Source organism: Pteropus vampyrus, unplaced genomic scaffold, assembly GCF_000151845.1.
Source record: "Pteropus vampyrus isolate Shadow unplaced genomic scaffold, Pvam_2.0 Scaffold4, whole genome shotgun sequence".
NCBI lineage: Eukaryota > Metazoa > Chordata > Mammalia > Chiroptera > Pteropodidae > Pteropus > Pteropus vampyrus.
In genome coordinates this window covers 16,792,347-16,809,676 of record NW_011888785.1, presented here as the reverse complement: position 1 = coordinate 16,809,676, position 17,330 = coordinate 16,792,347, and the positions used below count along the sequence as shown (strand labels likewise).

The following is a 17,330-nucleotide window of genomic DNA, read 5'->3' as shown; positions in this document are numbered from 1 at the left end:
AGATAGTCATGTCCTTGTTAACAGAATTGACTGGGAAAAAAGTTAGCTGCCTACTGCAATCTCAGTTAGAGCCAATACACATTTAGAATGCGTCTGGAAGAACCATCTGCTTTGGGTAGGCCTGTGTAATCTTGTAATAGTAAAATAGTCATAACTTTTATTTTGATGATATACTGTATTATAAAACACAGTCAGACCAAATATAATTTTAGGGTGCTTCAGTGAAAAAAAAATAGTGAAAAAGGTAGGAATGGGTGATGGAGGGATGGGAAGAGAGAGAGAGAGAGAGAGAGAGAGAGAGAGAGAGAGAGAGAGAGAGAGAGGGAGAGAGGGAGAGAGGGAGGTAGGGAGGTAGGGTAGGGAGGGAGAGAGACAGACAGGAAGCCGGAAGATGGAAGACTGGGTGTCAAGTTTTTGTCCTTGGGAATTGAATGATCTCAGTTTAAGACCGAAGAAGACATTTTGGCAAAACAAAGGAGCGATTGGAGAAACTAAGGAAGAGAGTTATTTTGACTGTTTGATTTTTAATTAACTTGAGAATAATTGACCAAGCATGGTGATTTTGTTAAGCACTGGTTTCATTCTGGAAGGAACATAGAGTGAATCACAGAAAACTTCATTTAAATCTTGGACTGTGCAAGTGTGAATATTTAAAATGTGAATGTTTAAAGTGTGAGTACTTATGATGATGATATAGAATTCCCAGACTTACTGAAGTTAATCTTGTTGTGGCGGCATAATTGAGTCACTGACATTTTCAGTGCAAAAAAAAATATAAATTATAAGGAAGACGATTGGAACCATAAAAGGAACATATTTTCATGGATTTGCTTCTCATTTTTTCTTTTGTTTCTTCCAGGGTAAATGGCAAGTTGGTAGCCCTGAAGGTGATTAGGCTGCAAGAAGAAGAAGGTACACCTTTTACAGCTATCAGGGAAGGTAGGAATTTTCTCTTGATATCTTTGCTTTTGTGTTTGCATGATGCCTGTAGCTGTTTAAATATTATGCACCTATACTCTATATTATATTTCTCATGGAATGCATAAACTGAAATGTAAAAATTAGTACCTCTTGCAGTCATATCAAGTCATATCAATAAAATAAGATCATCCTGCAGTATACTCAGATGTGGGGAAAAAAATATTGCTGTGTATTATTGATGGCGAGACTATCATTAACTGACTGAGGAACTTTATGTGTCTGATTTTGTTTGCAGAGCTCCTAAGGCACATATGAATCTAGCATTACTCTATATTCATGACTTTTAAAGAAAGTCCTTAAAAATGTGGAGATCATGCTATCTTATTAGTCATTCGTATTTCTTTTTTCTTGATTTCCTTGTTCCTCTTCTTTACTATATTTTCTATTGGTTTTTCTTACTGATTTACACTCTATTTTAGTGTCATTTAGGTTGTAATATTTTCTTCTATTCTGTCATTTTCTAAAAATTCTTTTTACAATGTAGTTGTTACATATGTTTTAAAAAAAATTTGTCAAATAAGATTGCTCTATTTTTTGCTTTATTACTTCCTGCATAGTTTCTCTAATCTAAAAGAATAAGGTATCTTCTTTTATTAGTGGAAACTCCTCAGTTCAGATTCAGAACTTGTAATATTAATAGCTTTACCTCTACTCTATTTTTAAAGGTACAAATTATCTTGACGTAAGACTTCAGTTTATTTTTGCATTGAAAGAACCATATGTACTCGTTCTGCTGATCCATAAGATAAATATCAGTGATTTACTGAACAAGATAAATATCACTGATCCATAAGACAAATATCAGTGATTTACTGAACAAGATAAATATCAGTGATTTACTGAAATAATATTATTACGGTATTGGTTAACTAAATGTAGTCTGTCATTGGTCTGCTTTGTCTTCCACAACTATCATTATGATTTACATTTATTTTTGAGGAGTATTTCTGTTGTTTTTTTTTTTTTTTCTCACCTCTCATTCTCCTTTTTATACCCCTTGAATTTGGTTTCCATTATTCCCATTTAGCTGAAAATGTTCTTGTAAAGTTCATCAATGCCCTCTTACTTGCCAAATCAAGTAGACACCTCTGTGTCTTAATTTACTCATCATTTTAGCAAATTGTACGTGATTGAAACATTATCTTCTGTGACATCGACTTTTCCAGGTAAATAGCTTTTTCTCTTTCTCTTGTGCTGGCTTCTTCTATAAGACACAGAGGAGGCCCTCTTTCCTCCAGTCAGCACTCTTTCCATATGATTTTATTTGTTTCATGACTTTAAATAGCAACCATAAGCTGATGACCTACATTGCCTTTCTTTAGCTAAGACCTTGTCTTTGTCTTCATTCTCATATATCCATCTGCCTAACTGGCATTTCCTCTTGAATCCAGTAATATATAAAAAAGATAATATATCACTACCAAGGGAGGCTTATTCTGGAAATGCAAGGCTGGTTCAACCTTTAAAAATCAATCACTGTATAACAGTGATTTCAAACTTAACATATCCAAATAGAATTCATGGTCCCCCACCATAACTCAAACTGTTTTCTTCTCATTTTAGAAATAGCATCATGCAGTCTTCCTCCTTCCTAAATCTAGCCCATTAATGAGTCCTGTAAATTTTCTAAAAGATATCTCAAATTGTCTACTTTCTTTTACTTTCTTGCCACCCCCAGTCCAGGGTATCATTAGTTCTTGCTTGGACTGTTGTAATAGTTTAATTGTACTCTCCACTTCCTCTTTTATTTTTATACTATCCCTTCTCTACTCTGTAATCACTCTTTTTAAAAACTGAAATCATATAATGTCACTCCTTATTTAAAAGCCTAAGTTTCAAGTACTGTATGATTGGTTTTTCCTCAAACATGCCACAAGACTTCCTATGTCAAGAATTTTACACATGCTTTTCCTCATGGCTGGAAGGCTCTTCCCTGGCTCTTTTTGTATGCTGCATGGCAATTCTAGTGTCATCTTTTCCCAAAAGTTTCCTTTGACCATCATATAGCAGCTAGATGACCACCATCTTACCCTTCTTTACTCACCATGTCATCACTTTGTTTATTTCCTTTATAGTTCTTATTGGAATCTGAAATTAATTATTTCCACTCCTCTCTACTAGTGTATAATCTTAGTGAGATCAGAGACTTTGTCTGATTGTTTACTGCTTTATCCTCAACATCTAGCACGGTAAGCATAATCTTTATTGAGTGACTTAAGGAAAATCATTGAGCTAGAGTCTATAAATGTGATAGAGTATTAGACAGAGTGTCTCCCCTTAAAGAATTTGCCTTCCAGGTGAGAGACTGAACATGTAGATAATATTTTGAGGAATAATATGAGGTGACATATTGATGTCAAATCATTTCTAAAAAATTGCAAGTTCTAAAGAAATTCCTCCACTGTTATGGGAGGTAAGGTGTCCGCTGGGTCTTGAACGGCACTACACATAAGGGAGGTAAACAGTGAAGAGTAGATTGAGGACAAGTTGCGTTCCAAACAGATATAGAAAAGGATCTGAGACCAGAAGGCTCAATGCCTTTGTCAAGTGTAGTGAATAAGAATATTTAGGTCAGAAGTTCTCAGGTCTGTGTTGTGGGGTGGGGTGTTTATTACTCCATAGGAGGTGTTTTTGTCATCACAATAATTAGATCATGCAATTGGCATTTAGTGGATAGTTGCTAAGCATTCTGCAATATGTTGGACACTTTAATACAGAGGTAGGCAAATTAAAGTCTGAGATCCTCTGCCAGTTTTTGTAAACAAAGTTTTACTTGAACATAGCACTCTCGGTCATTTATGCATTGTCTGTGGCTGCTTTCTTCGAATCAAGTGGTTGCGACAGAATGTGTGGTTTGCAAAACCTAAACTATATACTGTCTGCTCCTTTACAAAGTTTCTCAATCCTCATGTCCCATAAGCTGTTTGAATGTCTGACTGGGCATTCATGCAGGGGAAAAATCTTTTTATATTTGTCTTAGGCTGTGACCCAACTATTATGCATATAAATGCAAAGTATGCTCTGCATACATTTAATACATACCATCTTTTCCAGAAATACAACTGCAATGCAAATCAAAGGAAAATTTTATTTTGTTTTGTTTAAAACTTTGCTAAAATTTGTTCACCGTTTTTGGAAAGTTTTATAACTAGTGGCAGTGCTGCTTGTGTTAAGTTGTTAATGTAACACTCTCCATCAGTCTGCATTTGTACTGGTTGTGTTCATTCTGGTTCTACATGTAGATGTGAGCACTATTCTTTATTATGTTTTCCAGGTTAGTTGTGCCTGACCGTTTATATATTTAAATACATTATTTTTTGTATATCATTTACATATAGATATATATTTGAATTCTGTGTATAAATATTTGAAATTATGTGTATACACAGATTCTATTATCTGGGAATTTCATTTCATAGTAGTAAAGGCATGTTTATAAAGTATTATATAAAGAAGATATTAGGTCTAATGGGATTGGAAACCACTGGCTGAGATAGAGCAGTGGGTTCCAGTTGAGCTATGTAGAGAGGCAAAGTTAAGAGTGCTGTTGAATTTTATTATGGTAGATCCTGTATGTTAGGCAATAGGAAAGGGGCAGAGATACTGCACCTAGGGAGAAGTGGGAAGAAAATGAAACTGGGCAGCAGGCATGCTCCCTAAGCATGTGGGGGTGTGAACTGGAATTAACCATTCAAACCTTGCTGTTGGTACTGATCCAGATTCAAGGTTAAGAGAAAGTTTATAATAATATCATCAGTCTTGTTATGACAGTTGTGTCCATCACTGGAAAGTTCAAGGGACAAAGCAAGTAGGGCCAGCTGAAATTATTGATGATCTGTCTGTTCATACTTAAGTACATGGTAAGTCTGGAGATAAGCTTAATATTAGCCCGGGATTGAGTTGTGTTGTAGATCGCAGGGCTCTGTTGGTGGGAGCTTGTTCTGTGGGTTAGATGACCTCTCTCAAGACTTTTGAGCTGAGTATATTAGGAAGATAAATATGATATTAAGATATATTAGATAAGGAGGAACCTGGAACCTGATCGATCAGTCATTCAAAGTAATGTAGATTTGAAATTATGAGGTTTTTATTAGAAAGCAGTGACAAAAAATGATGTATAGAGAAAGAATTGTCATAGCTAGGTAAATTATTGGTTATAGATGATTTGAGAGCGGAATATCAATGTTTTGAGTTTGAATTAGTAAAAAAAAAATGTTGCCAGAGAAATAGTTTGTGATCACATGGAGAATTGCTTTCAACACTTTACAGTTTGAAAAGGCTATTATTCAATTTAATATTCACATCAAATTGAAGAGTTGTTTCTATAGAATTTATATTATTTATAGAATCTGTATTATAAATATGCAATTGAGGCTCAGAGAGGTTATATGACTTGTCCAAGGAGTTAGAACTTGTGCCTAGATTTCTTAGATTTCAAAATAGTGTCATGCTAACTTTTAGGAGTGGTTTATTTGGCTTTTAGGTATTTTGAATTCATGAGACATCTATATGCTATTATCTTGTTGGCGATGTGGGAGTGTGGCTCACAAGAGTTCAGCATAAACAATATTATGCCATATTTAGTGTGATCCTATACAAGTAGAACAAGTATAAGATTTTTGTGGGATAGAACTTTGAGTGAAAACAGGGAGTTAAGTTTCAAGGCAGTGTAGTGAGGTGGAAAGCCCCATGGATATTAGAGTCTGGAAAGCTGAGTTTTGATCCTGACTTTGTTTTTATTACCATATAGTATGAAGCGAGTCAGCTGTATTAGTTTTCTGGGGCCATTGTACCACAGACTGAGTGGTTTAAACAACAGAAATATACTGTCTCATGCTTCTGAAGCTAGAAGTTCAAGGTCAAGGTGTCAGGGCCTTCTTTCTGAAGGCCACGAGGGAAGGATCTGTTTCAAGCCTCTCTCTTTGGCTTATAGATGGCCATCTTCTCCCTGTGTTTTCACATCATCTTCCCTCTGTATCTATGTCCAGATTCCTTGTCTTATAAGAACGCCAGTCATATTGGATCAAGGCTAATGACCGCTCTTTAACTTAATTGCCTCTGAGAAATTCCTGTCTTCAGGTATAGTGACATCTGAGGTGCTGGGCTTAGGACTTCAACATCTGAATTTTGGGGGGTACGATTCAGTTCATAACTCCACGTAATGGCTTTGGGCTCAAGTAACCCTACTTAGAACATAAGAGTTGGTTTGTGCCATCTCTGAGAACTATCTACCTCTGCATTGTGGTTTCGATATGCCAAGAAGTCTTTAAACTCAGTTTCAACTGCTCTGGAGATCAGAGAATGTACAAGAATTGTTGAAACCTGGAGGAACTGATCACAAAGTAACATTGCATTTTCTTTTGAATGAAATATTTTGAGGTTTTCCTTATAAAATCTGACTTCTGAGTGATTTTTAATGGATATAAATGACCCTCTAGTAAGAAGAATTAATCTCTGAGTCAGGTTTGGTTATTTGTTCCTTTCTTGCCTTCTCATTCCTGCCTTTAATAATCTTATTTTTCTGCTATTTATGTGTGGAAGCAAAAGCTATCACCACTGCTCATAATCTTTTGCTGTTACTTCTTGGTACACAATAACTCCTCCGTGTAGCTAGTGGAGGAGCTTGAAATATTTAGGACGAAGGTGGGAGATGCTTGGGATATCTTTATTTTTACAGTTTTACATTGATGAGGTAGTAGCATGGCTTGTTCAGTTGTGATGAAGCACTTTAATTTTAGTTTTCCTCTTTTCTGCTGTTTTGGTTGATTTCCTCATTCACAAAATGTCAACAGCAGGTAAATTTCAAAGTAGGAAAGCGCTATGCACAGTAAAGTAGTTTTCAAGTGGCTGCTTGCCATTTATAAGCTTACTTGGGAATTTAGTTTTTAACATATAATTTTCACCTAAAGTGGAACTACTTGTAAGCAACTCTAATCTTACCTAGATTTATGTCCAAAGATGGACTTTGAATTTTATCTCTTAGAGCTAGAGTGCTTAATGGCTTAATTCAACTTCAGGTGCTTTGAAACTTATTCTGTCTTTGATGGCAGCTTAGAAAAATTAAGTAGCAGTGCTGAGGGCCAGCTTTTCTATTTTAGTTTAAAATCCTTATAGGATATCGTCATGGTTTTCAGTGGTACTGATAAAGAGTCATGAGGTAAGTTTGAAATGGAGTAGATGAAATTTCTTAGGATATCCCAGCTTTAAAACAACTTCAAAATGTGTATGATCTTACTCTGTGATATTATATTCTAGATGTCCAAACATTTTTTCAGCAAAGGTTTTCCCAGACAAGGAATGAAAGTGAGGGAACCAATTGTCTCCTTTGTGGATTCTTGAATATCTAATGGAACAATTTAAAATTATAATAGTAACATTATCAGTGGACAAGTATGTGCTTACACACTGTACATACACAACCAGGGCCTAGTGTCATTTAATTCTTATGAAACCCTCAAAGGTGTGCATTTTCATTATTTCTAGTTTAAAGAGAAGACATTTGGACATGTAAAGGTTTAGCCAGTCACCCAAGGTCACAGATAGTGTGCGGTAGAGTTAAAAGTTGAACCTGGGCGTTCGTACTCCAGAGCCCACACTTAAACATTATATTACGATAGATTTTAAGTAGAAAACTATAGTGCACATTTGTTTCATGTGAGAGATTACATTATTGCCATTAAATTAAAGTAAGCAAAATTTTTTGGGGGGAAAAAAGTAAGGAAAAGTTTATAAAAGTGAAGGCATATTCAATAAAGATAGTGGGACAACATCTATTTAGATAGGACAACGGAGGATTCAAAACAGGAAAGGAAAAATTAGGCTCAGTAGTGTAGCTAAGGTACAGTAGTAAGCATGTAAAAAAAAAAAAAAGAATCCTGTAACGGTAAATCGTGCCGTATGGAACTCATCATCCGAATGTATTCTTTTCAATACATGTCTGAGTGGACTCTTATGTTTTACCCAGCTTTTCTCTGTCTTCCTCTCTCCACTCTTTTTCAGAAACTGAATCTGTTATTTGATTTATTTCTCAGGTTTATTTTTCCCCCACTGTTTATTCTTCTTGAATTCTTGGGAAACACTTCAGATTTCTAATAAAAATGGGGTACCCAGGAAGGAAGAGGTAGATAGGAGTTAAAGAGGAAATTAAGAAAGAAAGGCAACAACCTCTTTTATTTGGAAACAGTTGAACTGCTGGAAAATGAATAATTGATCCTTTAATTGTTAATTATGTAATTTTAATTTAATCATATAATTCAGTATTCTAATAGTACAGTAAGTTCAGTATATAAATTATCTGTTATTGATATTATTTTTATAAATTTGTAAAAGTTATGAAATATAAAATAAGGCTGATTTTAATTGCTCCTTCAAAAATTTTGGTGTTTGACTGCTATTTGATTTTCTTAATCACGTTCGTCTTATGTCACAGCCTCTTTATTTTTGTTGTTTTTTTTAACCACACAATTCTTTTTCCTTGTAGCTGTCTGATATAATTGCTTGTTAAGTTGATATGTGAGTTGTATTTCAATTGGTACTTAACCAATCTGAGTTTCATTTTTTGCATTTCATGTTTGGGATATTGTATTACTTCCCTAGGGCTGCTATAATAAATTACCACAAACTTGGTGGCTTAAAGAACAGAAATTTCTCTCTCAATTCTGGAGGCTTGAAATCCAAAATGAAGGTATTGGCAGGGTGTGGTCCCTCTGAAGGATCTAGGGAAGAATTCTTTCTTGCCTCTTCCTGGCATTCGGTGGCTCCCAGCAATCCTTGGTGTTCCTTGGTTTGTTGCTGCATCATTCCAGTCTTTGTCTCTGACTTCGCATAGCCTTCTTCCTGTGTATCTTCTCTTGTTCTTATAGGGACAACAGTTGCTGGATTTATGGCTTCCCTTAATGTAGTATATCTTCATCCTAACTTAGTTAATTATGTATATAAAGACCCTATGTACAAATAAGGTCACACCCTGAGTTTCTGAGTGGACATGAATTTGGGGGGAGGGGGTACTATTCAACTCACTACAGGCATTTATTCCTTTCTATTTCACAGAGAGATTTATAGGTAATTGTGGATGGGGACCTGCATTGCACCTTGGAAAACTTAGAAGAAAAATGTACTACACGGTGGTTTTGATCACACTCTTCATTGTTTTCTTTTTATTTCGTGCATATATATTAGACAAATGAGTGAATGTATTAGCCTTCTTCAAGGCGATTTGTTCTTCTTTCTGTCTACCTTGGCTCTTTTGTTGTTGTTATGAATTTTCGTTTTTAAAAAAGTATCACTTTCCTGGATGATTGAATACTCATGAACTGTAGGCTTATTTTAAGAGAGATGATTTCTGTCAGGGCAGTGAATATGATCAAGGCATTGATAGTCTGGGGTTGGAAGCAGGGAGAACTGATACAATGGAGATCCCTAAGGCTACTAGGTAGATGTGAAATGACAAAGGTCTGCTTCCACAATTCTGTATATTGATTGTTGAGACTTCAAACGCATTTACTCAAAGACAGAATGTTGTAAATCACGATTGTGGTCTTATGCTGTTCCACAGGAGTCTTCACCCCTACCCCGCCCCAGGTATGCAGTCAAATAATTACATAGCTCTTACAATCAAATAGAATCGAAATATCTTTATAACATCCTTTCTTTGACAAGATGACTTCTGAATTCCAAATGTCTAGATGCCAAGACACATCTTACCTCTATCACTTTTCTGGTGAGAGAGGGAATCTGCTAAAGAAAAGTCACGTCTTCCATTCCCTCCTTCTTCCCTGACCTGGAATCTCTCTTTTGGGTTCCTGGAAGCTGAATTGTGAAGGCGGGCACACATGGGAATAGGGAATCCAGGAGCATGAACTCTTTCTGTAATAGAACCAGTGCTGGGGATGGGGGAGAGAGGGCTGCCATATGTTCCCCTCTTTATATTCATCAATGTTGTGAATTGTTCTTCATCTTGTAATGATTTCTAAATTAACAAGTCAATTATAAGCACAATTTTTAATGAGCCTTTCCCCTCTGCTAATGCAACATCTGACCTATGCAGTGGGTGACAGGTTAAACTGGGTTTCTTTCAAGGGTCTTTAATAACTCTTTAGGATTCGGTAATCTTATGCTCAGCTTAGACATTTTGGAATTTAACTCTGTTATTGGCAAATGTTTTTTAAGGCACTATTGTGTCATCATTGTTTGAGATATATGAACCCTATATGAGCTAATTTGGGAGCTAAGTCAGGTTTTAGAGATTATTTTGTCTAGGGATCTCTCAGTTGCATACTTGGTGGCACTTATACTGCATGTTTGACTTTTGTAGTTGACTTTAACAAGTTGGATGAATGACCAATGACCAATCAGCAAGTTAGTTTCACTTGTGGTTTAGAGCCTGGGCTCTTAAAGCTTGTCTGCCTGATTTTAAATTTGGCTTCTACTCCTGCCTGAGTGTGTGATTTTGAGCAAGTCTGTCGAATTTTTTGTGCCTTCGTTTCCTCATCTGTAAAAGGAGGATGCAAATACTACTAACCTCATGAATTATATTTTTATATTTAATGGAATATTGCATCCATTAAATATAAAAATGAGGCCATAAAATAGAAACAATCAAAGAGTAACTAGGATTTCTTGGAAATAAAAAAATGCATTAACAAGAAAAGAATTCAGGACATTTGGATGGTAATGTCAAGGAAAATTCTCCAAAGATCAAAAAGTTGTCATCTCTTATCTCTTTGAGGATAAGTGATATAGTTCCTTTTAACTTTCTTCTGTATTATCTGTTCCATTTTTTCTGCTTGTCTGTTTTGCTTGCTTTCGTATTGGAAGCATCCTTCCGCTGCTTGGAGATCTTGATTGTTAACTCATATTTAGGAGCTGAGACACTAATGTGATTACGGGAATCTGAGTGCTTGTGCAGGGAGTGTTGGTTGGTAGGCGTCATGGTAGGGTGAGGGGAGTGGGTTAACCAGTTTTTTCCCTTATAGCCCCTCAGACATCAGTGTGGGGATCTTTTACTGGAAGAGGCTTAAGTTTCCACAGAAAGGATTTATTTAATCTCCTGCCTAGAGGACTTAAGTTTGCTGCCTACATCATGGGATTGAGTAAGAGACGGGGGTTACAGGGGAGTCTCACCCTTCAACATTTTTATTGAATCTCCTTATTTAGTTCAGATCATGCAGCTAGTGTAGGGGCTAAATGGTATTGAATTATTTAAAGGAAAAAAATGGCGAGGGCCTATCAAAAGGCCATGGCAGTAGAGAGAGATAGATAAATGTGTTTGGGAGGGACTTAAGAGGAACGCTTGGTGACTTGGTGTTTGACTGGACATGGAGCTTGATAGAGGTGGAGATATTCAGAATGACTTCCAGGATTCTAGCTAGAGTGATTGGGTAGATAGTAGAGCCAATAATAGGAAAGGGGCTACTGGATGGGGGCGGGCATAGGAAGGGAAAGATAGTAAATTCAATCTCGACGTGTTAAATTTGAGATCTGACATTCATGTGGCAGTTGTTTATATGGTGGTGTGATTGAGATAATAGGTCAGTTGTGCCTATATTGGGGACCTTACTTTGGCACTTTCAAGTACATAATCTCATTTAATCTTTCAACATCGTGAGGAAGGTTGATATTATTATCTTCAATTTAGTAATTAAGAAGCTAGGATATGAAGAAATTTTTGTCCCAAGTCACACAGATAATTCAGTGGCAGATGTGTAGCTCAGCATGGGTCTTCTACCCGGTGTCCAGAACAGTGCCTGACACATGATAGCCACTCGATACATATTGAATGTGTGAGAGAATGAATACGTGAGGGAATAAAGTCCAAATCATTTCTTTTTATTCTACTGCACTGCATTACAGTTGACACAGGAACCTATATGATCGAAGTTGTATATAGAGTCTTCTTAGGCTACTAAGAAGCAGAGAGATGAGCACCATGCAGCAAGTAGGGAAAATCTGAGTCTTGACAGAGACTGTGCTACTAGCTATGTGATTATTAGTGAGTCACTTAACATATTTTTCTTCAGTTTCTTCATCATGGAAATGAAGGGGTTAGACTATCTGATCTTAGAGCTTCATGATTAAAATAATAATATCAGCATGAATCTTTACCTGGATAATTGCATCATCAGTATTCTTCATACATGCTGTAATGTGATGTACATTTACTGTGTTTAAAATATTTCTTTTGAACCCTCTATTAATAATCCTTTTTGTCTGTCACTGAAAAAATTAACATGAATTGCTTCAGAGTATTTGACAATTGACAGACAAAAATTTTGCAAATGGGAGATAAAAATCCATGAGTCTAGACTTTGATTCTAAATAAGCTTATGTAAATTGCCAAAATTGTTATTCTTTGTAAGTCTGAGTAATTTGATGGGTGTCTGCCAATTGATATCAACAAAAATTTTTAAGCTGTTAGATGATGCGACCTCAAAAACTATGAAAATCATGTTTTCTTTTTCATGTCTTTAATTTTAAAGAATAAAGTTTTTTAAATCAAGTGATTGATTTCTTGTCTGCTTTAAGTTCGTAAAAATTTTATATTATATTTTATCCTTTTTTACTTGGAAATATAAATTTCAAATTATATTTGGAAATAAATACTTTTTTGGAAATATAAATTAAGCTATGATACATTTACATTTAAAACAGTTTTAGAAAGACAATGTAAGTAGTTCTAATCTGAAGGCATTTTAACTGGCTACAAATCTCCATGGGCTTTTTCAATACCTACTGTGCTAATCTTTTGCAAATCTTCCCTCATTTAATTCTCACAATAATCCTATGTTTTATATAGGTGTCAATATCTCCAAATTATAGATGAGGAAATTGAGGCCCAGAGAGAAATAAATTGTCTTGTGTCGAATAATTGCCTAATAAACAGTTAAGTTAGGATTTTAAGTGGGGTCTTTTAACTGAGGCGTTTGTTCCAAAGATGATAGACCTCTTCCATTCAAAATTTCTTAACTAATTTAGAAAAGTGATGGGAATTCATAATCTACATATAAATTGCTTGTCATTGTAGTAATTATTATAGCTACTATAAGTTGCTGTGTAAAAATGCAATTCATTGGTATATTTTTGTACTTCTCAGTTTTTGAAAAGCTGTTATATTGTTTTGCTGCCTAAACTATGTACTATATAGTAATGTAGAAAGTCAGAGGATGACAAACTGTGAGCAGTAATTAATTCATAACCACTGACAGGACTTAGTGTCATATATCTTCAAGCTCTCGATTGAGGTAAATATCCTTGAATGTTTAAGGAACACTCAAGGAAGATATTAAACCAGGAGATTTTTTTAATCTTCATTTAAAGAAACAGATATGTATATGGAAACAAATTTTATCGAAAGGAATTTGATAGTCCCAGAAAGAGAGGAGAGAGAGGGAAAGGGACAAAAACATATTTGAATAAATAATGCCACAAACTTACTAAATTTATTGGAAAATATGATTAATGTATTAATCAAAGAAGATAAATGAACTAAAATTAGGAGAAACATAAAGAGACCCAAACCTAAATTCATTGTTGTCTCCTTGTTGAAAGACAAAGACAAAGAGAAAATTTTGAAATCAGTAGGAGTAAAGCTACTCATTACATGCAGGAGGTAAAAAAAGATAGTTTTAAGATCTAACCTCTCATCCAAACCAGTGGAGGCAAAAAAGCAATGTAATGACATTTCCAAAATGCTTACTAACAAAACAAAACAAGCTATCCACCCGAAACTTCCCCATCCACCAAAACTATCCTTTAAAAATAAAGGGTAAAGACATTTTCAGATCAGCCACAAATTGGTAAATATACCCAAATAATATATCTAATAAAGGATTTATATCTGAAGTATCTAAAATATATAAAGAGATCTAAAACTCAATAATCAGAAGATTCCCTCCTCCCAAATTTTTTAAATGGGAAAACAATTTAAATTGTCACCAAAGAAGACATATGAATGGCTAATAAGCCCGTGAAATGATGCTTAACTTAAAGGAAATGAAAATGAAAACCACAGTGAGAGATGACTATACACCCAGTACAAAGGCTATTATTGCAAAGACCAATAATATCAAGGTTGAGAAGGATGTGGAGTGATTGGAACTCTGATACATTACTGGTGGGAATATCAATTGGTACAGGCGCTTTGTAAAATATGTTGACAGTTCTTTTAAAAATGGAATATTAAATTACCATACAACCCAGTGTTTCCACTCTTGGGTGTCATCTGCCCGGGAGGAAAGAAAATATGGTTCCCCACAAAGACATGTATGTGAATGTGCCTAACATTACTGTGCAGAGTAGCCCAAATCAGGAAACACAATGAATGCCCATCAACTGTTGAATTGATAAACAAAATGATGAATAACCATATAGCAATAACAAGGAGAGCACTACTGATAACATGCTTCAACATGTTTGAACCGCAAAAACATTATGCTTGGTTAAATAAACCTTGTGTATGTACATAAAATTCCCAGTAAAGGCAAATCAGTAAAGACAGAAAGCAGATCAGTGGTTACCTTGGGATGGGGTTAGGAGTGGAGATTGACTATAAATTGTCACCACTCTCTGCTGAAGTGAAATTGTTGCAGGCTGGATTGTTCTTTAGTTGGACAAATCTGAGTTATGGTAATAGCTGTGGAACTTTTCAGATTTATTAAAAATCATCCAATTTTATACTTATAGTGGGCATGTTTTATGGTTTATAAATTGTACCGCAAATAAAATTTCACCTAATTTTATTAATATATATGCTTAGCTAAAAATAGAAAAAAGCTAATATGTTAACGACTAGTGATGATGAAATCTTTATTAATAATAATAAAAATTATAATTATTTAATTATAATAATAAATAATTATTAAATAATTACCAATACTAAATTAATTATTAAATTAAAAAATCTATGAAAATCTTTATATATTTCTTAGTTTTCAAATTTCTGTAAACTTGTGTTACTTTTATTATCAGAAATAAACTTATTTTGTTGAGTATAAAAATGGATACTTCCTGTTTTCAAAGATCTTAAATTTTAGTGGATTAAAAAATTTATTAGTGAAGAAAGATAAACATGCTATCGATTGAATTAAAGGACTAGGATTACAAAAAAACCTTGTGTAGTTTAGTGGATTAAAAAATTTATTAGTGAAGAAAGATAAACATGCTATCGATTGAATTAAAGGACTAGGATTACAAAAAAACCTAGACACAAAAAGAATGTGTCTAGTCAAGGGGGATCTCTTGAAGGGAAAGAGTGAGGGGGAAACTGTTGGTAAGTCAGAGGGCCTTTAAAATAATGACGGAAGAGGTGGCACCTGAGCGATGTTGTAGTCAGAAGGAAGGAAGATTTTGAGGGTCTCCTGTTGGTGCTCCCCGTCCTGTCCTGTTAAAACGCAGGTCACATTTTACATCAGAATTAAAAAGGAAATCATCATTCCGGTTACTTGTCAGAAGTTAAGTCTTCAAGTTAACAATGTTGCTGCCCGTGCTCTCATAGCCTTTGTCATTCCAGGAAGGTGAGTCATGGAGTGGGGAGCCTCGTGTGCGGGGCTGGCCCACCCTGGCCTCTTGGAAGGAGGAAAAGAGACATCCTAGAAGTCTACACTAAAAATCCTTTTGAAGCTGTATGTCACTTCTGTCAGTTTTTGATGGACAGCTCTAATCACAACCTACTATTTGTTCAGTGAGATAAAATAACCCAATTCGAGCAAAAACTCACAGTCTAGCTTACGCAGCCAAGAAGCTGATCGTAAATGGCAACCGACAGGTTGAACTTTATGACTCCATCTTGGAGAAAGATGACTGTATCTTGGAGAAAGGACTGTCCCTTGCCCTTTGCAAGCCTGAGTCCTCCTAACCCGTTCCCAACTCTCCTATGACCCTCTTTTAAGACCAGTTAAAGTGCTTTCTTTTCCCTGAAACCTTTCTGGCTTTCACAGAAATAATCTTTTTCTTTTTGTGCTCTTTTTTGCTTCCTTATTTTGTTGTTGTTTTTTGTTTGTACACTTATCTTTGAGCGCTCACTACATTATACTTTATGATGTGGTCATTTGTATTCATCTGTAAACTATTGGTAACTCTTGAGACTTCATTTTCTGAGGGCTGTAGTGTGAAGCAAGCATTGACTACTCACATCTCAGCTCTTTCCCTACTGCCACCAAAATGGAACTAACCCAGAGTCCAGTTCATGTTTTCATGGAATTTAAGCAGTAATGAAAAGGGCCATAGTAGTTTTTGAATTAAAAGAGAGAGAGATCTCTGGTAAGGCTATGGAAGAGAAGGGTCTTGGGCTGAGCTTAAATGAGTGTCATAGTCAGTTCAGATGCTGTACTGAACACCAGAGATTGGGTATCTTATAAACAGCAGAAATTTATTGCTCACATTTCTGGAGGCTGGAAGTCCAAGATCAGGGTGCTAGGATGGTTGGGTGAAGGCCAGGTCTCAAGATTTCTTCTTATATTCTCACATGGTGAAAGAGATTAGAGAGCTTTGTGGGATTTTTTTTTTTTTTTTAAAGAGCATTAATCCTATTCTTGAGGGCAGCACCTCATGACCTAATCACCTCCCAAGGGCCCCACCTACTAACACCATCACCTTTAAGGGTTGGAATTACAGCATATGAATTGGAGGGTGCCTGCACAAACATTATGATCATAGCAAATAGGTAGGTAGGATTCAGTCAAGGAGAAATGAACAGAGAAAGGCATGCCCACTAGGGTAGCTGGCTGAGGTAGGAAATACCACTTCCTCTCCAACACCAGTTTGGCTGGCATAGAGGAAGTTAAAGCTCTTGACAGTGGGGTGTGTAGGTTGCTCCTAAATGTTTTCTGATGGAAACTCCAGCTGTTCTTGTGTTCATTGTTATTCTATTAAAAAAACCTGGATGTTGTTCTGTGCAAACTCGATCGTAGTTTCTAGGAGTCCTGGTTTTTTTTTGGTTACTCCTGCATTTGTTACTATGACGTCAGTTTCATTGTTGATACTGGATCACTAATGTTGCCAGGGCATCTGGGATCATTGGTGAGGGATAAACCAAGAGACCTGGGATCTATAAGAGAATGTCATGAAGCGTGAGAAAGAAGAGATAGAATAAGATGCTGAAAAGGAAGAATGTGTCTAGTCAAGGGGGATTGGTAAGGAGCTGAGAATCATTTGAGGGTCTTAAGCAAGGGTGAGTTCGAGGTTGATAGAATCATTTACGGAAACAAGGAAGCCAGAAGCGGCAGCAGTTTTAGGGTCAAAATGTTTGAATAGATGTTACATATGCTGAACTTGAGATGCTAGCCATTTATCCCAGTAGAAATCACTAGATTATACAAATTTGAACTGAGAACAACTTTAGTGATTATGTAATC

The 17,330-nt window shown here is 35.7% G+C and overlaps 1 protein-coding gene across 2 annotated transcripts in view; it reads left to right on the top strand.

Annotated features, from left to right (window-relative positions):
- Positions 1 to 17,330, top strand: part of CDK14 (cyclin dependent kinase 14) — a 546,209-nt gene that overhangs the window by 177,931 nt on the left and 350,948 nt on the right. For both annotated transcript variants that reach the window (XM_011363849.2, XM_023533297.1), the window contains exon 4: positions 860 to 939. In XM_011363849.2, the coding sequence (XP_011362151.1) occupies positions 860 to 939 (80 nt within the window). The remainder of the gene's footprint in view (positions 1 to 859; positions 940 to 17,330) is intronic.